General features: G+C 37.4%; 2 protein-coding genes across 2 annotated transcripts in view; one reads left to right on the forward strand and one right to left on the reverse strand.

The window, feature by feature from the left end:
• Positions 1-21,421, reverse strand: part of LOC107556862 (protocadherin Fat 3-like) — a 60,747-nt gene extending 39,326 nt beyond the window's left edge. Inside the window, 6 exon segments of the mRNA XM_016240098.1 lie at positions 15-329; positions 4,142-4,203; positions 7,517-7,834; positions 14,471-14,480; positions 18,702-20,725; positions 21,325-21,421. Coding sequence (XP_016095584.1) covers positions 15-329; positions 4,142-4,203; positions 7,517-7,834; positions 14,471-14,480; positions 18,702-20,708 — 2,712 coding nt within the window. The 5' untranslated portion in view covers positions 20,709-20,725; positions 21,325-21,421.
• Positions 21,422-21,909: 488 nt separating this feature from the next.
• chordc1b (cysteine and histidine-rich domain (CHORD) containing 1b) overlaps positions 21,910-24,050 on the forward strand; it is a gene marked incomplete at its 3' end in the record, with an annotated part of 3,119 nt that continues 978 nt past the window's right edge. Inside the window, exons 1-8 of the mRNA XM_016240100.1 lie at positions 21,910-22,099; positions 22,469-22,518; positions 22,629-22,685; positions 22,776-22,933; positions 23,146-23,249; positions 23,336-23,394; positions 23,494-23,564; positions 23,692-23,797. Of these exons, the coding sequence (XP_016095586.1) occupies positions 22,036-22,099; positions 22,469-22,518; positions 22,629-22,685; positions 22,776-22,933; positions 23,146-23,249; positions 23,336-23,394; positions 23,494-23,564; positions 23,692-23,797 (669 nt within the window). The remainder of the gene's footprint in view (positions 22,100-22,468; positions 22,519-22,628; positions 22,686-22,775; positions 22,934-23,145; positions 23,250-23,335; positions 23,395-23,493; positions 23,565-23,691; positions 23,798-24,050) is intronic.

Genomic DNA, 24,050 nt, shown 5'->3' on the forward strand with positions numbered 1-24,050 from the left:
GTATGGTACTTTACCGTGAGTATATCATAGCCACCAGCTGTGACCATCTTCCTGGAAGACACCATGGCTGTCTTGGCATCGATTACGAATTTGCCGTCGTCATTTCCATCCACGATGCTGTATGTGAGATCTGCATTGGACCCTTCATCTCGATCGTAAGCGAAGACTCTGTAGACAGGATCACCGCGTTTGTTACGGTCCCGCTCCGGAAGGCTGATGCGGTACACAGACTCTTTGAATTCAGGCGTATTGTCATTCTCATCTTGAACATGCACTATCACCCAGACAGTGGACTGCCTGAAGATCCCTCCTCCATCCATAACTGTAACCTAGATAAACACATATAAACAAAATGATGGTGAAAAATCCACAGCTTCTGAAGATAAAGTAAGCAGTGCATTTTCATTTCAGTGCCAATATTCAATATTAACAGGTCAAGGAAGCTGCAAATGGAGTTTTAACGTTTCCTTGTTGTCTCTTCATACCTTCATTCATGCACACATGTACATATCTTTTTACTCATGTCTTCATGACTTATATGTATAATATATATACTTATTTATTTATTTTTATATATATATATATATATATATATATACCCAAATTATATATACTACCCTTCAAAAGTTTAGGGTTAGTAAGATTTTTTATTTGAAATAAATGAATATTTTCTTCAGCAAAGATTAGTTAAACTGATCTAATAAGACTGTAAAGATCTTTATAATGTTACAAAAGATATCTATTTCAAATATATGTTGCTCTTTTTATAAATTTTTATTCAAACATTATGGATTCTACAAAAATATGAAGCAGCACAATTGTTTTCAATATTGATAATAATAAATGTTCCTTGAGTAGCTAGTCTGCATATTAGAATGATTTCTGAAAGATCATGTGACACTGAAGACTGGAGTAATGGATGGTGAAAATTCAGCTTTGCCATCAGAGGAAAATATTACATTTTAAAATATATTAAAATAGAAATCATTATTTTAAGTTGTAGTAATATTTCGCAATACTGTCTTAAAGTAACAGCTAATCAAAATGAATGCAGTCTTGGTAAGCATGAGAGACTTCAAAAAACATTTGAAAAATCTTGCCGACCCCAAACTTATGAACTAGTATTTGATTTGCATCTATTAATTTGCACAAGTACCTTTTTCGTTTTTATAAAATCAAAACAAAATACTTTGCCATAACATATTGCACATTTTAGAGTATATTTCACTTCTGTTCTTTAAATCTTGTAACTCATCCAATGCCATTTGTACTGACATAAATGAAAGCTCAAGTTAAGCAATCAACCAGATTTCTGGCAAGCAGACATTATAACAGGCAAAAAAATCTCAGATTTACATTAGAGGAGTGACTCCAGCCATATGTAGGTCCTTGAGGATGGCTTCTTTTGACTTGGGCCAGTATGTGACCATTTAGCAACTACCCTAGAAACCCCACAGCAATGAGCCAAAAACCATTCACACACCTTAGCAACTTTACAGCAACTCTACATCTCTCTCTGTTCTCCAGATAAATAAAAAGACTAAAATGCCTATAAACAAAACTGTCCCTACTCAACCTCTATTTAAAATAAATGAATAGAAAAATACATCAATACAACGTGCTCTTTTGAAAACAACACAATGAGCCAACTGATCTCACTCTTCTTCATGGAGCTCCACTGGAGATTCCCAGAACTTGATCAGACAGTGGCCACAAAATTGGGGCCTGGGGCTTATTACACCACTGCAAAAGTCAGAAGCAGCGGCTCATGAAAGCCTCTATGAACTAAATCTTTAATGGCCACTATCCACTGTCAGCGCCACACGCTGCAGATGCTGATGCCAGGGTGGCTGTCAAAGCAGGCACCTTGAGGCACTAGATGTAAGATATGAACTTTGAAACTTGAAGCCTGCTGCAGAGTGAATCATCATTTAGTGAACACGAAAATCAATGGCCCTCATTCTATTCGGTCCATGTAGAGCAGGGATCACGGGGAGCCACACCCATCCCATTGATCAATGCTACTGTTCTGCCCTCATTGACTGATCAGTAATTTAAGAGCTGCTCGCCAGACTGTATGAAAATGTGCACATCTGCACGTGTTTTGGTGTTAAATAAGAGTCCTTGGTCAGTAAGCACTGGCTTTATCCTCTCTGTCACTCATAATGCAAATGTAGACAAGTCATTTGCTGTACTGCACCTCATTATAAGACATTAGAAATAAAAAAGCACATGGAAACACTGTTGCCTTTACATGTGCAAATCCATTCCTCACTCGATACTACAACTGATTCTCCTTTTATTCAAATGAATTCAGTAGGTAGCATCTCGCTATTTTGTTGGACAGACAAATGTGTTCCTAAAACAGATCAATAAATAAGTCAGTGTGTATCCTGTATGATGATAATCAATAAAATTCTTGAGGCTGTTGATGGGTAATCATATTAGCCTGCTTTGTACAGGAGTTACATCATAATTTTGACACTTATGACTATTACATGACTTTATTTTATGAACTAATAAAACTGCCCTTGAGAATCGCTGAATCAATGCATTTGCTCTTAAAGGGATAGTTCACCCAAAAATAAAAACTGTTACTATTTACTTACATTCATGTCATTACAAACCTGTATGTTCTTATTTTTTTCTTATTCTTATTTTATCTTTTTTTTTTTCAATTTAATATAAAAGAGGAATTATAAAGAATGGACATGCTCCTCTTTTCCATACAATGAAAGTTCATGGCTGTCAAGCGCCAAACAGTACAAACCATAAATACACCATAAAATACAGTATACCAGGGTTGGGCGATATACCGGTAGACAGAAATGTGTCAACCGATTTTAGACTATGGTCTTTATCTCAGTTTCACACTCATGTGACGTTGCTGTATTATGTGGTCATTTTTAAGCATTCTGGTTTAAAAACAACTGAGCCGTTGAAACACAATTAGCAGCAAAAGATAACTTATTTCTCTATATGTGTGCGCTGTCTGAGATACCGTTTCTGAGCACTGTCAGAGAAGTGCTCGCACATGAAGACGGTGCACATAGAGCATGGGAGTATTGAACCGGAGTTATTTTTGCCTCTTTATAGGTTAAATACACACACTTATATGTGTCAAATTTCGTCTTTGCAAGTATCCTTATAAAACAGTAATTTAGGTCTTAAGTGAAAGCAAACATGAGAAAGAAAACACATGTGTAACAGTATATTGGATCCGGGCAGCTCTTAAAGTAACAGCAGTCTAATATTCCTGCTGTCTGTCATGTTAATCAAACAACAAAAGAGAGAAAATCTCTCACTGCTCTTGACTAAATCACTTTTTACAATTTACACAGTGAAGAATATGCAGTGTTTTTAAACATTTGATTATTTTATACAACGTATGTAGCATTTCTTATTTATTTATATATATGGTAACACTTTACTTGAAGGGGTGTGCATAAGACTGACATGACACCTTCATACATTTCAATGGGATCAAAAAAATGTATGTCATAAAAACATTATTTAAAGCAAAAATAACTATATTGTGATATACTGTATATCAGTACCGTGAAATGAAATTACTCATATTGTGATATAAGATTTTGGTCATATCACCCACCCCTAGTATGTATGCAACTCTATATATTCCAAGTCTTCTGAAGTCTTACAATATTACTCAGGAAATAATTTAAGTAATTTTTCACTGTAAATCGTTCCCTCAATTCAATTTCATGTTCACATTCAAATACGACTGTTTAACGTCTTCTGTCTTAACATGTAATGTAGGTTGTCTTTTGATAAAAGCTTTAAGTCTTTCGTCTTTTTTTAAGCTTGAAAGCAAAATGCAAATATAGTATATTAATCAGCTCAACTGTTTTCATCATTGATAATAATAAGAAATGATTCTTAAGCACCAAACCAGCATATTAGAATGATTTCTGAAACATGATGTGACACTGAACACTACTAATCAGCTTTGCCATCACAGGAGTAAATTACATTTTGGAATATATTAAAATGGTGATATCAAGATGGAATATCCCAAACTGAACTTCAAATGGAAAGCATCATTCATAATGGCAGTGTTTTCTTTTCTTGTTTAAATTACCCCTTTAAGGCATGATCTGACAGGTAAAGAAGAATTCAGTACCTCTAAGAAGTGCTCTGCTTGTTGCTCTCTGTCCAGTTTCCTTGATGTGGTGGTGATGAGTCCTGAAAAACATTTTGTAAAAATGATAAAACTGAACTGAAGCTGCAAACTTCTTTGACAACTGTGCAATGAAAGAGCTGCAACAATCAGCATGGAAAGCCGCTCCACTCGACAATGATTAATAACATGTCAGCAAGGGTGCATACATTTGCACAACACTGTTTGTTTATTGCAGAAAAAACAGCAGCTCACGACACAAGTGCCTTTGGCGTAAGCCCGCAGATGGTATGTGGTGAATGCATAGGGTTATTTTTCAAACCCCTAGTGGCTTTAAAAACACTTCAATACAGACAGAACAGCAAAGATTGAGAACAGGAAGACATTCCTGAATATGAATGCTTCCTTAAGGCACAAGACATCTGGATGCTGGAGTCTGAAGGTAAATAATTTTAAGCAGGTCTATGGGTTAGACAACAAATCCTGCTGTGGATTTACTGACAAGCTGTAGAGAAGAGGGCTTGAGAATCTCAAAAAGAAATAGAGAACAAAAATATATTTACCCATCCTCATCTCGTTCAAAGCCCATATGACTTTGCCTCTTCCGTCGATCACGAAAAGAAAAGTTTGAAGAATGTATAACTTATATTTGAGTCAGTTTCTCATCCAGAGTGTGCACATCAGTAATATGGATGACTATGGATGACACTTTTGTGGTGTTTTTGCATCCTTTTTGAAGAGTACATTTCTCCTTCTGTGTTCCACAGAACAAAGTGATATGTGAGATTTTCTGCGAATCTGTTTTTAAAAAGTATATACACATGTACAAACATACTGCAAAGTTCATCATTTTGTAGAACACTGCGACCATTTTAGCACAAGTTCCCATTATTTACCTAACATAAATGTATTGTACGTGCTTTCTGAGCCAGTGATTCTCTGTGAAATATAACCATGGCAACAAAAGAACTCCTGATGGCACAGGTTGAATCGCACTGCTGGAATCCACAGTATTCCCTAATGTGTGTCATCCAGAGAGACTCAATTAGAGAAATTAGAGAAGCTATGAACTCACAGAGCCGATGAGGGACTGAAGCACAACAAGGAAAGGATTTTCCCTCATAAGCCATTCACTCAAGTATAAAGATATTGTCAGGAGGACATTTGTAACGAAAAGAATTCGTACAAGATATAACTCTATTAGAGGCAAGCGCTCTAAACTAATAATCAAACATGCACTCTCTATTTTCAGGGTGCAGTAATTGGTTGCTGGCTTAGTCACAGCACATTTGTTTTTATAAAAGAGCTCACAATGCAATTTATCTGAACACTTAGGCTGAGTTCAACAGACAATCACAAAAAGAGAGCTAGATAAGTGGGGAGCAATTACAACGGCTTTTTCCCAGCAGTGGCTGAAGCTAAAGTAGAATCTATGACTGCAGTCCACGGTCAAACAATAAAACGTACAAGGTTTGATACTTTTGGGTTGATTCGGCCATAATTTCATTTCCTTCCACATATTGTTTTTCATATATTTCATATATTTCATCCTTGAACACACAAAGGCTTTCATATAGAGTGAAATACAGTGTTACCTCTCTGCTCACTACATATCAATGCATGCACACACTCGCTCACATCTCATTATATATATCGAGTAAGATTTATTGAGCTTAAACCTCTGTATTCCAATGTAAATATGTGGTGTCACATGCTGCCTTGGAGGGATTTGCCAATAGTAGAATGAAAAGCTTTCCTGCTGGCAACCAAACCTTGTTTAATTAATTCACTGACTACAGCTGCATACATAAGCTCCCATGACTCACTTCTCAAATGACAAGGAAAGCAGCACCTCGGTGTAATCAGCAGTGCAGCATGCACCCAGCATGCCATGGGATCAGAGCTCTGCATGTGTGTTAACACTTCACACTAGAATGTCCTGACACTGAGCAGATTACAGCCTGTGCTGCTCAGTTTGTTTAGTAGTACTTGTGAAAGCGTTCGCAAATGCGATATATGGGAGATTGGACTGGGGGACAGTGCACTGAAATTTCAAACGAAAATATGATCAAAGATTATTTGCTCATATTCAGAGGGAAATCAATTATTTATTATTTATTTCCTGTAGATCTGCTTATTTTCTGTAGGTTGAAAATGTAAATGACAAATTTGTGCCATATAATCTCACATATAATACTAAATTCTTATTTTTATATTAAAAATGTAAATGACAAATTTGTTTATTTATTTATTTATTTTGTGAAAAGTTGTCTGTGAGGACCGAAATAAAAAATGATTGATTGATTGATTGATTGATATAAAAACTATAATTAAACTTTATTTGGAGTACTAATTGTGCACAATGCAAATTTCTTAATATTAAGCCTAAAATGTGTTTTAATGTCACTATTGATGAGGACTGTATGACATTTGCATAATATCAGTCTTTAAATGCAAGATATTTTACTTGCAATAGTTCCACTTTAACACAATCAAATGTATTTTAGTATATCTTTAGTTAGACTTCAGCATTAAGTTTTTTTATTTGTATATTAAAAAATGTAAGTTGCATAAAATGTAAACTGCATACATTTACATGCATTTATACAGATCACTTATAAATAAATGTATTGTGTTCATTTGGAAAGTGCATCAAAGAACTAAATGTAATAAATTAATCAGACACTTAATTAACAAAAGTCTATAATTAAGAGTTTTGTCTTTCATCTTTGAATTACCTTCATAATTTAAATCCTTATAATTTCCAGCAAATATTGATATATACAACTAAATGTGATTTGCCTAATTTAGCTGTAATTAATTGGAAAAAAAAAATTTTAATTGGTAATATATTGAAAAATAAAAGATTTTATGAGGTCTTCTGTTTCTTCATAGAGCAAAAAAAAAAAACTCAGTTTTTTATTACCTGTGTTGGAATCAATGGAAAAGAAGTTCTGAGGATTCCCAGCTGTGATACGATACATGAGACGGCTATCTGAGGCGGTAACGTCCAGGTCCTGGGCTTTGATACGGACCACAGACACGTCTTTGGGAGAGTTCTCCATGACGTACGGGTGGTAGACGGGTTCAAGGGTCAAAGGTGCATTCAAAGAACTAAATGTAATAAATTAATCAGACACTTAATTAACAAAAGTCTATAATTAAGAGTTTTGTCTTTCATCTTTGAATTACCTTCATAATTTAAATCCTTATAATTTCCAGCAAATATTGATATACAACTAAATGTGATTTGCCTAATTTAGCTGTAATTAATTGGAAAAAAAAAATTTTAATTGGTAATATATTGAAAAATAAAATATTTTATGAGGTCTTCTGTTTCTTCATAGAGCAAAAAAAAAAAACTCAGTTTTTTATTACCTGTGTTGGAATCAATGGAAAAGAAGTTCTGAGGATTCCCAGCTGTGATACGATACATGAGACGGCTATCTGAGGCGGTAACGTCCAGGTCCTGGGCTTTGATACGGACCACAGACACGTCTTTGGGAGAGTTCTCCATGACGTACGGGTGGTAGACGGGTTCAAGGGTCAAAGGTGCATTATCATTCACATCCTCCACCTGGATAAACACCTCAATAGAGGCAGAAAGCGGCACCACGCCACGGTCCGTTGCATACACTGTTAGCCAGTATGAATCCTGAGTCTCGCAGTCCAGGCTGCCAGTGGTGTAAATCATTCCTGTAAGAACAGAGAACAGAGAAAAAACATATTTAATATCGATCACCTGTTTAATGAATTCAACAAGAAGTACTTCACACACTTTGTGAGCTTTTATGACATTTTTTATGACACATCAACCACTATCAGCACTCTGGCCTGAGTAAGCTGGGAACATTCACTTATTTTTTAAGCTATCCATAACTTGGTTTGTGATTCAACTACACATCAAAAGCGTCCAACCCTACCATGAGTCAAACTTTGGTGTCAAACTTTATTAAACTGTAATGTGCCTAACATTTTGAGGAGATTACAGTCAGGCTGAAAGATTAATGTTTTTAGACACACACTCCCAGAAACCAGAGTCAGTTCAGCAGAGTGTTTCAAAATCAGAGCTGGTGTGGTCTGCCTAAAAGTGTAATTTCTCTTCAGATTTTCTCCGGGGAAATTTACTCAACTGTCAACGATACCTGAGACCAACCTAAAGCAATTTAGTGAAAATGCTTTTTTTGCAGAGGTTTGTTCTCTTACTACAGTCTATTGCCCACAACTCAATTGTGAAGCAATTAGATGCATATAAAAGCATCTGCAATAAATGATTCAATGTGGCAATGAGCTACATAGAAATCACTGTTATAGGGTTCAAAGGGGCTAGTTGTCACAAAAGGTTTTCTACAATTTACAGTAAAGTCTTTCTACATATTGTGTGAACATAGTATTTCCTAAAGATTTGCATTTTGTGTAGATTAAAAATGTAAATTACATACAGTTATGCATTATAATATAGGCCTGTCAATTTAATATGTTAATTTAGTGATAAATTCTAATATATTATAAATTAACCAGATGTATAATTAAGTCTATAATTAATGCCTCTGTTTATGCTAGTAAATTAAATCCTCATAAAACAATTTGCAGCCCTAGTTGTACAACGTAAACTGTAATATTTTATGTTCGAAAAAAAAAATACTGTGGTGATGTAATACAGTACATGAGATGTGTGACAACAAGAAACAGAAATTTACTGAAGTGAAAAGTGTGACAATTAGCCCCGGTCTCCTCTATATGACATTGTGTCATACAGTCTGTTCACACTTTAGGTGTAATACAGTTACACTTTGCAGGGGACATGTTTGCTGAGCGGACAGATTTTTAGTCCAATCCGAACTGACATCTTGGACATACCACTAACTTTAGATGGGCTGGGAATCCCACCGCAGGGTACAACAGCTCCTCTCAGAGACTGTATGACCTTCAGGTCTTCAGCACAGCACATCTAATCATTCCTGACCAAAGTGCTGGCTCTGCCATTCTGTGATTAGGAGCACTTCGACATTGCATCACGGGCACATGTAAATACGATCACTGATCGGAAGGGGCGTCGCTGACAGAATGACCCATTTCGTGGCTGTGCAATGCAATGCGATGAGTCGATCGGTCAACCATGGCACAGAACAAAACCACCCGGCCGTGAAGTGATACAGCCGAGGGGATTCCGACCCTCACAGCCAGCAGAAGCTGGGGGGAAAAAAGAGGAGTACTCACACAGCATGCAGGTCCCTGATTCTTACTAAAACCTTTTAAAGCATTGAGAAGTAGGACACCCGAGGGGACAAAGACACAAAGGATATGGGTGAAAACTAAACAGGGACATCTGAAGCTGACTGAATGGTTGCTCAGTGAGCTAACACAGTGTGACGGGTCAGATTGCCTGAAGGAAATCTGCTGCATTCACAATACACATCTTCAAAGAAAAATAAAACAGTTCCCCTTATTTTACTTTTTAATCAACCTGTTAAACAGAGAGGGAGACCACAAAACATACAGATGAAGCAGACAAACACTGTCTCAAAAAGCCTCATTCACTAATCATTTTGTGTATAATAATTTGTGTATGTTCTAGTTGTGTAATGTCACACGTAGTCGTACCGAAAATTTTTGTACAGGTCTTTTCGGTTTGGTACGCATGAGTACCGAACAGCATTGTTTTAACCAATGCATTAACTTCATTAGAAACTTCAAGTTTTATATTTGGTACTTTTGATAAGAAACAAATTCTCATCTTTCAAATTCTGTCAACTTTTTAGGTAATTCAAACAATAAGTGGGGTTTTGACACTCCTTGATGTGGCGTGACGTCGCTGTATAAACGCCTCAGTTCACTAACGCGAAATAAACATGAATGAACAACTCATGCCTAATTTAATCCCTCAATCAGTCTTTCAACCGCGTAAAGACGTCAATAAAACAGCTTGTAAACAAAATGTCACGTAGCGTTTCATTTACCTCACGCAAGTCATCAGTGTCCACAGCTCTTTAGTTCGCTAGAGAAATGAAGTCTAGCGAAGAGCATTACGCGAAATATTAGACTCATTGTATTTTACTTTACCTGTCTTAATAGTTTAAATAAATCTGTTATGAAAAGTTATGTGTAAATGAATATATTTCAACAACAATTAGAAATTGTATAATTTATAAGTTCATTTAAAAACTGCATTATGTGCAATTTACATGTTTGCATACAATTTTTTTAAAGTTGAGTTTTGATTATTGTATTTAAAAATAAATAGTAATTAAATTTAAGTTTGGGCACTGTTGTTAATTGTAAGGAAAATATTTTTATCCCTATCAAAATTTGTATTATAATGAAATTTTTTAAAGAGCAAGCAATTTGTTCAATAAAACGCTTTTTTATTAAGAAAAAAAGCAATTTTGTGTTTTGCTTAGTGTTTTATGTTTTCCCCAAGTTCATGTTTATTATACATTTTACAGATTTTACATACATAACTGATTGTCTGTGATATAAACACAGATATAAATTTGTTTCGTGCTATAGTTAAAGCTGCACTTAACTTTGTGTTCAGAATGTACAGAATTTATATAATGAGTAAATACATCATATACCCATTTTCCAAATCGTGTTTTTGACTTGTCCTGAATCACTTTGGTACACCTATATAAAAGTGTTTATATATGGACTATTTTAAAGCTGTGGAGTAACCCAGTACCTGTCTGATTTGTCATATAAATTTCTGTGTGTGCGTATGCAGTGTGATCTCCCATATCTGTGTGCCAGTGACTGTGCATGCGTGTTTCGATATAGCCAGCATATTAATATAAAACTGTGATTATACTGACTGGAACATCCTATTGATTACACAGTTTGAAAACACACCTTTCAGCCAATCAGTATGCTTCTGTAGAGATAGGTGAATTTAACCACACAGTTAATTGAACTGAATCATTGCTATTTAATTTATTTTATAGGTTGGAACAAACATGGTGGAATTCCTTAACCGGGCAGAGTCCACAAAACCCCATCCATTTGTCATGGCGATTTGAAATTGCCAGCAGATCTCCCAGGCATTGATCATAATCAATGGACAGGTAAAAATATTCTGGACAATTTTCAAAAGGAATTGCAAATTGTATTTTCAATTGCATTTTTCCACATGTGGACGTATAAATTGTCATGGTCCAAACGCAACTGAAAATCTTGCATTGCGGTTTGCATTTTCGCTTTCGTGAATTCAGTGACTTCCACATTTCAATTGGAGAAGCAACTGCAACTGTATTTCCCATGTCTTACAAGTAATGAACCTGACGTATTTAAATAGCAATATTAATTACCACTTCTGCTTTTTCACTCTCTCTGCGTCGTTCATGTAATATGCCAAAACTCAAATGTAACCACAATTCCTATAGCATTTGAATTTCCGATGCCTTACATGGAAACCTGTCAATCCGTGTCAGGGGTGGGACTATACTATGGGGCGTGTTTGTATTGGGAGTTGACATCACTCACAGATGATTGTGCCAAATAAAATAATTCATAAATAATTTTGTCGTTTTTTACCCCAAATCTCTCACTGTTTGCACTCTGATTGATGCACGTCGGCAAAACAACATTGCAACTCTTATTTGCCTTTTTGCATCTTACCCTATATTTTATTCCTCTCTTCTTGAGGCAGGTGAAAAGCATTTGGTTAATGGTGAATATTGACCAATAGTGGGTACCATTGGGGCTCCCACTGTTAGTAGGGGATAGTCGTTGCATTTGGGGTAAAAACGATGGAATTATTTATTGTGTAAGGTGCCAAGAATATAGGGAGACTAGTTGCATTGTCTGTTCTTTCACACGCATCTCTCGGAGTGGCAGCTGCCTTTAGTTGTGGCAGGTTTTGTGGCAGCTGCTTTACCTCCATTGTTCAAAGCATTTGGCACAATCGTTTGTGAGTAATCACCTCCCAATACAAACACGCCCCATAGTATGGTCCCACCCCTGACACAGATTGACAGGTTTCCATGTGAGGCAATGGAAATTCAAATGCTAAAGTAATTGCGATTCCATTTGAGTTTTGGTAGGTTACATGTGCGACACAGTGAAAAAGACGTGGTAATTAATAACACTCGATATACTTGTTCTTATGATGCATCTACGCTAACATTAGTCTGTTTCGTTCTTATTCCGAGGTCACCATAGCCACCCGGATCCAGTCTGTATCCAGATCAGATGGTCACTGCAGTCACCCAGATCCAGTACGTATCCAGCCCAGATGGTGGATCAGCACCTAGAGATGACCTCTACAGCTCTGAATGTCAGCGGAGACCAGGACAACTAGATGAGCCCCAAAGACTGATCCCCAGTGAAGACCACGTGACCTCGACGGTCATCGGCACAAGACCATGGGAGCCAGATGAGTCCTCTGCACAATCTGACTTTGCTGCAGCCTGGAATTGAACTGCTGGTTTCATCTGGCCAGAGGAGAACTGGCCCCCCGACTGAGCCTGGGTTCTCCCAAAGTTTTTTTTCACCATTTCTGTCACCAATGGAGTTTTGGTTCCTTGCCGGCTTGATTATTTGGGGACACTTAATATCCAGCGATATCGTCAGCTTGAAAGCACAGATACTATTTGAACTGAACTGAGCTGGACGATGACATCACTGAATCAATGATGAACTGACTTTAACTGAAAACTGAGTGTTTACTGTTGTCCTTTTGCATTATTACACACTATTTTCCTATTTAATACTGTAAAGTTGCTTTGACGCTGAATTTTTAAAATATGACAGGCTCATTACTCATAATACATGGAAAATACATTTGCAAATGAACTTTGCTTTTCCATTTGAAATTTGGCAGTCACTGTGCATTTGTGAAAATGCAAACAGTAATGCAAGATTTGCAATTGTGTTTGGATTATGTCACAATTTGTCACATGTGGAAAACACAATTGAAAATATTATTTGCAATTCTGGAATATCCTTCCATAGACAGGCTCTATAGCAGAGCACACTGCTCTCAGCTGTAGATCTTCGCTTCAAAGCTTTCTAAAAGTGTTTGACGATAGCATGGATTATGTCACAATTTGTCACATGTGGAAAACACAATTGAAAATATTATTTGCAATTCTGGAATATCCTTCCATAGACAGGCTCTATAGCAGAGCACACTGCTCTCAGCTGTAGATCTTCTCTTCAAAGCTTTCTAAGTGTTTGACGATAGTTCACCCAAAAATTAAAATTCTGTCTTTAATTACTCACCCTGGTCTGAAAGGTCTCGGATTTCATCTAAAATATCTTGTTCCGAAGATGAACAAAGTTTATGGGTTTGTAATAGGCTTGCCGCGATAGACGGTGCTGACGGTGATACCGGTGTTAAGCCGCAACACCGGTTACGTCACTTGCCCACCGACCCCCACTGTCGTTTAGATTTTTTATAGTAATAAAAATCATTTAGTTCAGTAAAAGAACAGACACTACAATTAAAAACTGAACGCGGATGCTCAATCAATGCATCACAGATCAGATTTCATTTCTCCAGTGAGGAGAGTGAGTCGGAGCTGACTGACAAGAAGAGTGAGGTGAGGTGAGACAGACAAGACGATCGCGGATGATTTAGTTTCGAAACAAAATGCAAAAGCGCCTGTTTGGCAATATTTTGGATTTTGAAAAGCATGTTGACTTTTGCCGTTTATCTGATTTTGGAAGTTTTTTTAAACATTTGCTTCTTATTTAATTGGTTCCACATTGTTTGCCGATTTTTACTTTATTTAAACTTTGTGTCATTTATTTATTTTATTTGACATCAAGGTGTATCCCGTGCCTCCAAGCTTTCTTACTCGTTTTGCTAATAAACGTTCTACATTTCTTATTTATTTGGTTATATATTATACATGTTTACTTATTTCCAGTTTTGTATACCTATTTAAACTTTATGTAAGTTATTTGTTATTTTATATTAGACATAGCCTGCCCTATAGCATGGTGTATTTTTATTAGTTTTGTTAATAAAAGTTGTATAAAACTATGTTTTATATATACGCTAAAGTGAGTTTGACATTGTATTTTGTTGTTGCATTCAAGCAATTGACACCGAACTGCCGCTAATTCGAAAGTGAAAGTAAAATGTGCACGGCGCTTTTAAGCTATTTAAAAGTGAAGGAAAGCGAGGAAAAGAGGGAAAATTCAAACGAACTAAAAACTAACAATTGCTTTACTCCGAACTGCCGCTATTTGAAAGTAAAATGTGCATGCCGCTTTTACAAGCTATTTCTTAAGTGAAGGAAAGCGAGGAAAAGAGGGAACGCCCCCACCCCCGCGGCGATACCGTTATTGTTGTCACACGTCGATTAACCGGTGGGAAAATTTCCTCACCGTCACCACCCTAGTTACGACATGAGGGTGAGTAATTAATGACAGAATTTTCATTTTTGGGTGAACTATACCTTTAACTACCCTAAGCAGTGCGCATCTACCTAGCAGTGCGAGTCTTTATTTACTTGATATAAATTTTAGGACATCTTTAAATGATTTTGCATGCTCTGTCTTTTTAAATTTTAATTGTCAATGTAATTTCACTGTGTATTTAAATAGTTAAACATGTCAAAATGTAATAGTTATACAGTGAGTCTTTATTTACTTGATATAAATTTTAGGACATCTTTAAATGATTTTGCATGCTCTGTCTTTTTAAATTTTAATTGTCAATGTAATTTCACTATGTATTTAAATAGTTAAACATGTCAAAATGTAATAGTTATACAGTTAAACGGACACATGTCATTCAGAACAAATGTTCTTATTTATTGTAACTGTATTTCTGTGATTTTTGCATTTGCTGGAAAAAAAAATTGCATGTCGTTTGTCATTGGTACAAATTAACACATTTGTGAATGTCAGTTGGCATTAAAAATTATTTTTAACAGTCTAAATAACCTGTATTCGTCATTATTTATTAATCCATGATTGTCTTAAGCATAGGCAAAATAATGAGAATAGCCCAGCAACACATAAATGCAAACACATAAATGGTAAAAATGACTATATCTTGGGTTTTCTCAACAACCCAGCCTGCTGGGTTAAAATGTGTAAACCAGCATGCTGGGTTACTTTAACTCAGCATGTGTTCTGTCCAATATTTACCCAGCGCTGGGTTGCCAATTGCGTTATTTTTAACCCAGCCATTTTTAGAGTGTATGCCGTGTGCCTTAAAAACGTGTATTTTAAGTCATAGAATAGAATGTGGAAATACCTTGAGCTTGTGCAACCACAGACCTTATTTCTGGCATTTACGCATAAACCCATTGAAAAATCCCTTCAGGACGATGGAATTGGAAGTGCTGAAATGCTAACTCATTTCTAGGTTTTGGCTTACATAAAATGTCACCCCTGCAGCACTCTTATCAAACCAGTTCAAAACACAACAAACAGTTTTTATTGTGTTTACATGATCTTGTTGCAGACCTCTCATTTGCCAGCTGTCAATACAATCTAATTTTTAATTTATTTATACTAAATTTTTTGTGTGAAAACCTCAAATTATATCACATGCATTATACAATAGCATACAATATACTATATGAGATGTATATGAGAAATATTAAGAGCAGTATGTGAATTTGCAACTCTAAATTCTAACCGTATTACTATATGTCTAAAGTCACAGAATTCCTAAACATGTAGGCTACATGTAAAAATAATAAATTGAAATGAAATTAACCTCTTTTTCGGTCTTCAATCCCTCCAGTCTTCCTATGACTAATCAAGCAGAAATAAATGATTAAACCTTTAATTTAGGTCATAAATAACGTTAAGACAAAGACTTTCAGATATGCACTAAATAAGATTGGTCCATTTGAAGCAGGTTATCAAGCTGAAAGGTTTCTTTATGATCAGTTCTCATAAGATTAGCAAAAGTCAACACATATCAACCTGGCACTTAAATGATAAGCAATTTGAGCTAAAAATAGGAGCCTTTCAGACCCAAACAGAAAATGAGGGTTAAATGAAAAGTGTACCAATGACTCTAGATAGTTCCAGTTAAATTGAATTTGATGGATGGAGAGAAGGTTCACTAATGAGCCGTTTCTTCTGCTTTTAAACATGCTGGATTTTTTTTATACTGCAATAGGAGTAAATTGGGGTGCAATTCAGTCTGAAATGCAGCCAAAATTACTCTTATTACATTCACGTCTTGCAACTCAGGGAATATAGAAAACATATCATGTCCTAACATAGAGTTTTCCAGGAGTAAACAACCTTTGAAATTCGCCAAGATGTTAAAAATGTATGAAGTTCGCTTTTTAAACCCTTACATGAGATAACTATATAACCTCAGTGCTGAAACAAAAAGTTAATTGATGTCATCAATATCACATTACACACTTTCATCATATTAAAAAAAACTTTATGCCAAACTGCTGTAAAAGTATTGGTCACACAAGCAATTATGATCACATTGAGAATACAGCACTCTACATACATTCATATACTGAGAAACCACATCAGTCGTGTCAGAAATATGACAGATCGCATAAAAAAGAGACACAAGGTTTCAATGCTGTCTGGAACAGGACTCTACAGACTCAGACATGTTTTCCACAGTTTTGATTCAAAGATCCTAGCTTTGAAGCGGAGGTTGTTTTGATGGAGTCCCACAGGTTCTGACGCTGAGGCTCAGAAATTCTACAAAACGCGAGGCCTGTCCCAGCTCAAATTAAAGAGACACAGATTTACACTAAGTGCCTGATTTTGCAAAGCATTTGAACATGAGAAACTAATTTGCTGTCGCGAAAGGGACTAGAGCAATGCAAACGATTTGACACGCTACAATTGGCTTTCAGCTGATTGTGAATCTCAAACCACTGATCATGTCATTGAAAGCAGCACTAAATCCATCTGCGTCTTTAGCTTTACAAGCCATTGCTTTTAGCATTTATCATTATTCATGCGTCAACCAACAGGTGTGTATTATAAACATCAAGGACTGCTTATGGAGCTAGAAGGCAGAAAATCGGTGCTGTGTCCTTCAACTGCAACAGACTTAAAAGGATGATTATGTGTTTTGTGGTTAGCAATATCACAAAGAGGCCCCAATTATCCTCTAAGAACTTGCAAATTAGAGAAAATAACCATTTCAAATTCAAGTCACATTGACACTCGTGCCATTTAGTTTAATAGCAGATGTTTTGCTGCAAGTGAAATGGTAGCCATAATGCAGCTTCATAATATTCTTAACATTTGGTGTCACCATTTTAATTTCAAATTCCTTGAGAGAAATTTTAATTCATATTTTAAGATGTAAACAATCAAATATTCATAGTTTGTCCTGAATATCGAACATAATCAAGCAGAACTAAGCCATCAACTCATCCTTCATGTCTACAAACAAGATCAAGGGCATTTCTTTTTATGCCAGGCATTTTGAATTATCTGGAGTTCACAAGCATTGCGCCTAAACATGCTGAAAATGCATTTTTCTCTTTCAGCATAAATCTTTTCCCTGTCTCTTTCATTCTACTCCAAATCTGCATCTTTGTTACGGTCTGAGAGAAGTTTCCTCTGTATGCCATGCATGCATCAATAGGAAAACCCTTGATATCTCCCCTGAATTACAATCAAAGTTCAAGAAGTCTGCAAGAGGAAGTGGGGTTGTGGTAAAGATCCTCAACTCCCTTATGCTCCAAAAATATGTTATCTTTCAAAAAGAAAAACAGAATACATCAGTTGTGTGCAGTGTGTGGGGATGTGAAGCACAAGCAGCCCTTTGCATAGGTGTCTGAGAGATTTTGACATAAAGGACTTAACCTGACTCTGGAGAAAAAGAGGCCAAATCTCAGAGGCAAATTAGAGCTGAACTTGTTTCTCGACAGGCATCTGAGTGAGAGTGCACTCTGATTTATTTCCCAAAGTGTGGGTAGGAATACCAATGCCTGCTCAAAGCAGCAGAGCGCTCTGCCGATAAGGTCTTCATAAATCCCACCAGCCTTTTTAGTTCACACTTGCATCTGAGCAATGAGACTTCGTATATAGGAATCACTTACACACAACTTCAACCCAAAACGTCTCAACTGGTAGCCGAGATCAAGTGGTTTTGATTTCCGCTTGTTTGGATGTCTATTGCATGAACTGCCCACTTTCAATCATCTCAAAAGTCCAGTGACAACGCCAAGGACTCATAACACACCAGGCAACATGACAGCTAAATGGATCTCGGTAGGCGGATATGTAGTGGGCGTGCTGAGCCAATGCCACTGTCCTTACTTGTCCCAGAGGTTTTACTTTGAAGATGAAAGACAACTCTTGTTCTCATGTATCCGCTTCCCCTACAACTTGTCTTTTGCTGCTGGTAGGGCATTCAATTCTCTGTGGAAAATCCATGCTCATTTGAGGTTCTGGCACAAGCGTGCACCACTTGCTTACTTTAAACAGGGGCCTGATTAACAGGCTCAGCCTAATTAGCTGACATGTGAATGGAGGACTACAGTTACATCCTACTGCCCGTTGTAGTTCTCTAATCAATAGTCATTAGTTGTAATTAATAGTGAAGCTGGCACCACATAACAAGTCGTAACTAAGCAACTAAGCATTTTTTCTTCTTAATGACCACTGATATATTTACAAAGGTGGGTGCGGAGAGCAGCTCGCCATCTGACGCAGCTATTTTCAAGCTGAACTGTTCATTCTTTACACTCATTGAGGAGAGAGATCTTTTTAATGACAACATCCCCGAGTCCGGGTTAAGAGTGAAGACATCTTGCTCATTTCCAGACAGAATCTTATATTTAACCAACCCAAGCTCATCGATATCAATGGCAGACATTATGATGATCGTCTGACCCACAGGAAAATCGCATCCTATCGTACCTTTACATGACACACGCTCAAAAAGAGGTTGGTTGTCATTAATGTTCAACACTTGTACCGTGACATTGACTTCACTTTCTCGTCTGTAAGGCGATCCCCAGTCTGAGGCTCGGACAGCGAACATGTATGTCTCCAAAGACGATTCAAAATCCAGTTCTTTGGATGTCGTCAGCTCTCCAGTATTTTGGTTGATGATAAACGGAAGGGGCTGAAGGCTAGCTATGCTGTATGTTATGCACCCATTATCACCTTTATCATCATCCACCGCTGATATAGTGAGAATGACAGTGCCGATGGGGATGCTCTCATTGATAGAGACTTTGTAAGATGTGCTGATAAACACTGGGTAGTTGTCGTTAGCATCCTCGACCGTGATTTGCACCTTTGCTGTCATGCCACTTACTGTCTCCATCACCTCTAAATTGAAGAGCTCCTGTTTTAATGTTGTAAACTGTTGCGCTGTTGAGATGACACCAGTGAGTGGATTAATGATAAAATAAATTGAATCTGAGGTCAGGCTTAGAGCATAGCTGACGACTGGCGGTCTTGGAGATATCCTCACAGTCTCTATTATGGTCCCTGGTGGTGCAATCTCAATAATTGAGGTTTTGTAAATCTTTTTTTCGAAACTCACCTGCACAGACTGTGTTTTTTTCACTAAGAGCTGAACAGACTGAGTGTTGGAGAGTCTTGGTGGTGTTCCACGGTCTTTGGCTTGAAAAGTGAGATTGCAACCATAAGGAAATTTATCCCAGTTGACTGGTTCAGACATCTTCAGCTTGTATTCATTTCCAAGTGGCGCTCTGTCAAAGAAAAACTGCTCCTGTGGGTCACCTGCAATGATGGCAACCCATTCGATTTCTCCATTGGGTCCCTCGTCCAAATCTTCTACAGTAACAGTGGCGTAAACTGGCTCTTTGTCTGATATTAAAGGGTAATGTGCGACTGCAATCAGTGTTGGAGCGAACTCATTAATACGCACAACACTGATCACTAGTTTGGCTGTACTGCTAATACCACTGTTCCCATAAACCTTCATTCCACGATCCACTGCTAAAACCTCAAGGTCAAATCTGCTGTTCTTATCTGCATTTAGCTTGGCTGTGAGTGATACCACCCCACTGGTTGGATGGACAGCAAACTCCTCCACGTCTTTTTTGAAGAAATAGTAAAACTCGCCATTGGAGCCGATATCTGCATCAGTGGCAGTCACCTGAGCCACACTTGCTCCCAGCGGAGAACTTTCTGAAATATCAATGGCATAGGAAGTGGGCGAGAACAAAGGTCGGAGGTCATTCATGTCCATAATTTGCACATTAACTGTCACGTAAGCCTCCAGCCCACCTAGGCCGGTAGCCCTCACCGTTAATGTATAATTATTCTGCACTTCACGGTTCAGGATGGCAGCGCTCCCACCATTAGTCCGTATGCGAAGAAAGCAAAAGTCCCCCAACACAAATTCCTCAGCCTGGAACAGCCCCTCATCATCTCCAGATTCAATGGAATATTTAATATCCAAAGGACCAAACTTAGATAGTGGAATCCCCATTTTAACCTCAGTCCTAATGTATGTCCGAGCTGCAGAGTTCTCATAAATGGTGGCATTGTAGATGGAGGCGGTAAATTGAAAGGATGAGGAGCCTGGCTCCTGCAGCTGCCCCAAACAAGGAAGTAGGTGGAGGAGCAATAAGGAGAAACTAGTGAGACAGATCCTCATACTCCCCCCAGGGCAGCTGTTTATAGCCATGCCATCATCCAGTTATCCTGCAAAAAAGAGATATTTGCAGTAAACCATTTCAATCTAGAGTATTCATCTCACAAAGACATATCCTATTGCTCACATAAATGTGAAGGCAGTTATTTATTAAGAAGCCCTTGGTTTGGATTAAATTGTCAAAAAATAAATAAATACCTGACCCTGTTCTCAATGGACTCAGTAATACCCTTTCACAAAACACTGACAAGCGAGTTAGATGGTAATCTCACTGCAAGATTGATAACAGCAAAAAAATGAGGGTTAATAGCCATAGGCTATATATGTGACATACAGGCAAAACAAATAATATTGAAATAATATTCAAATGTTCTTTAAAGTAAAAAGCAACAAGAGAAAATGTGAATAAATGACACATAACCTATAGTTTCGCATTATATTTTTGTTTTGCATTTGAAGTAAATAACTTTGATCATGTCAAACAAAACCGATTCTCTTTTATGAAAGCACGAGTCTACATTAAAATGCGATTGTAATCAAAGGAAACTTTCAACGCTTTGGACTCTAGTAAAAGATGTTTGTTACTGAGACCGAGCAGTCACTTGTTCTCCGATAATTAGTGCATCAAAATATGTGAATGAGCTCTTACCTCTGGTTTAGGGAAAAATAAATCTCTGCTCTGCAGACATCCAAGAGCCCGCTTTGTGAAACTACATCCTTCACTTCGTGCCATACAGGACTCAGTGCCACTCACAGTTGACTGTAATCAGCGGAGCGCGCACCTCTAAAGCGCGCTCACGAGTACACGTTATCCCGTGAATGCGCAAACGAAACCGGTGTTGTTGCTGCTGTCCCATAGCAACAAAATTATCTAAACCTTATCTCACACAAACATTAGACACTTAGATTAATGTAATTACGCTAAACAGAGCGCGCAAAACAATACTGGTGTTCTTTAGAATATCGTTCAAAACGCATTTAGGATTATTGCAACATAAAAATAACACATTCATGATAATTAGATATTTTCTTCGGGAAAAAAAATATGTGACGGTGTGAAATAGAATTGAACAGGGCTCATTTTCATGCACTGCCTTGTCTGTGTTTTTAATTCCCAACTCCGTTAGGTGGTGCATCCCATCTCTCACTCTGTGATCCCATCATTCCAACTAATTCCGAGACATTCCGAAAATAGACGATTGGAGCCGAAGTGCTGCACGATAATTTACGGAAATTCTCGAAAGATTCCGGAAGGGAGGGACCTCACGACGGGAAGCAGCAGCAGCAAGCTAGTCAAGACTTCGGATCATTCCCTCTTGACCACGTTGTACAATATACGTTTTAATTTCTGTCATACATTATGTCTGTACTGTGTTATAATAAGGGATGTGGACAACGTTTTGATCCCGACAAGAATTCAGATGGTAAGACTTAACAAGCAAACGATAGCCGGTTTGCTATGGTAGATAGCCGGATAAATGCAGAAAGAAAACCTTTTATCTTTAATAACATTTTTTGATATACATTACATGTAGTATTACCGAAACACGACCGCCTCTCAAGAGTCACATATTAAGTTTATTTAAAAGTCAGTTTAGTATGTTAATTTAGGGAGGCATCTATATTGCTGGTTATTAACGTTTGAATGATGCGTAATCAATAGCTCCGATATAGTAAATTATTTTTAAGTTTACAGATGGTAGTTGTTGGAGTAGCAAACTTGAGCTACACTGACATGTGACTATATTCTTCTGACGTCACATTTCACGCTATCAATCTCTTCTTATGCATAGACGCATGCACATACCACCCCGGAGTGCCAGTGTTTCATGATGCATTGAAGGTATGGACATGCAAGAAGATCAGTTTACTTATTAATGTGAAATTTAACCATTCCATTGTTATGTTACTCAGAGTTAAACCCATTAAATTGTGTCTGGCATTGCTTCCCAGGGTTGGTCTTGCTGCAAGAGACGAACAACTGACTTTTCGGATTTCCTCAGTATTGCTGTGAGTGCTCGCCTGTGATGGGACTGAATGAGCGTTTTCGTAGATAGAGTTGTGGCTGGAGTCTTAAAACAGTTTTTATGAATCTTTTAGGGTTGCACGAAAGGCCCTCATAATCAGGAGAAGCCCTCTGAGCCTGTTAAACCAGAAGTGAAGTCCTCTGTGGACATGAGTGTGAATGATGTAAAGCCAACGTTTAATGAATGCATCACCCAAGCACCAAAACCTCTAGAGTCTATTCAGCGACCAAGGTAAAAGTACACTTGAAGAGGACAGGGTCTTCCCCATTTGGATTTTCTGGCTCATTGGTTCAGATGTTCAGAAGATAATGTAATGCAGCATTAAATCTACTATAGAGAACAAGTTCTTCTCATTAACAGTTCACCCAGCCAAAACCCACATTGATGTTACAACCTCTTTAGGATAAATGACTGAAAACAGCTGTTTTTAATTGTCTTTGTAGTCCAGATGAGCCTTTCTCCATTCTACAGCAGAAGATCTCTCCTTCGCTCAAACAGGCTTTAGAAAAGCTTAAATTAACTGAGGAAAATGCACAGGAGATAAAGGGTAAGAATAGCCCAACCATCCTTTTCCCCACCTTTCTATATTTGTCTTTTATTCTGATGCATTTTATTCTCTTTCTTGTATTATAGAGGAGGATAGTGATGAAATTAAGATAGGGACGTCCTGTAAGAATGGAGGCTGCAGTAAGGTACTGTTCTCTCTGCCTGCTTCTCCGATTAGAATTCATGGCACGTTGAGTTTCTTTAGTCCATTATAAACAATGGATTCTCATTATTCTGTTTTTCAGACGTTCAACGGACCAGACGGTGACGAAGAAACATGTTTGTATCATTCTGGTGTACCTATCTTCCATGAAGGGTAAATTAGCGCCAGATCAAAACTGAATACTACTACTAAAAAGTACTAAAAAAGTGTAAATGGAGAAATTTCAGATCTGTCCGTGGACTCTGCAAATAAGTCCTCTTTTTATCCTTCCTCATAAAAGGATGAAATATTGGAGCTGCTGTAAGAGGAAAACCTCAGACTTCAACACGTTTCTGTCTCTGGAGGGCTGTACCCGAGGAAAGCATCAGTGGAAGAAAAAAGATACCGTAAGTGTCTACCCTGAGATTTAAAAGTCAAAGCACTATATTACTTTAATTGGATTTTTTTTTTTTTAGTGGCAAATTATTTAAATATTAAAAACATACTTACAATCTGCGAGTCAGAACAGCCGGCAGATCAGGAAACGGTTCTCCATAAAATGCATTGCACACATCTGAATATTTGGGTCAAACTGATCTGGAACAGTGTTGTAACTACAACTTAACCACGGATTTCTAGTCATGTCCTCTTTTGGAAGGC

The sequence above is a fragment of the Sinocyclocheilus grahami genome, unplaced genomic scaffold (genome assembly GCF_001515645.1).
Source record: "Sinocyclocheilus grahami isolate Dianchi unplaced genomic scaffold, SAMN03320097.WGS_v1.1 scaffold581.1, whole genome shotgun sequence".
Classification (NCBI taxonomy): domain Eukaryota; kingdom Metazoa; phylum Chordata; class Actinopteri; order Cypriniformes; family Cyprinidae; genus Sinocyclocheilus; species Sinocyclocheilus grahami.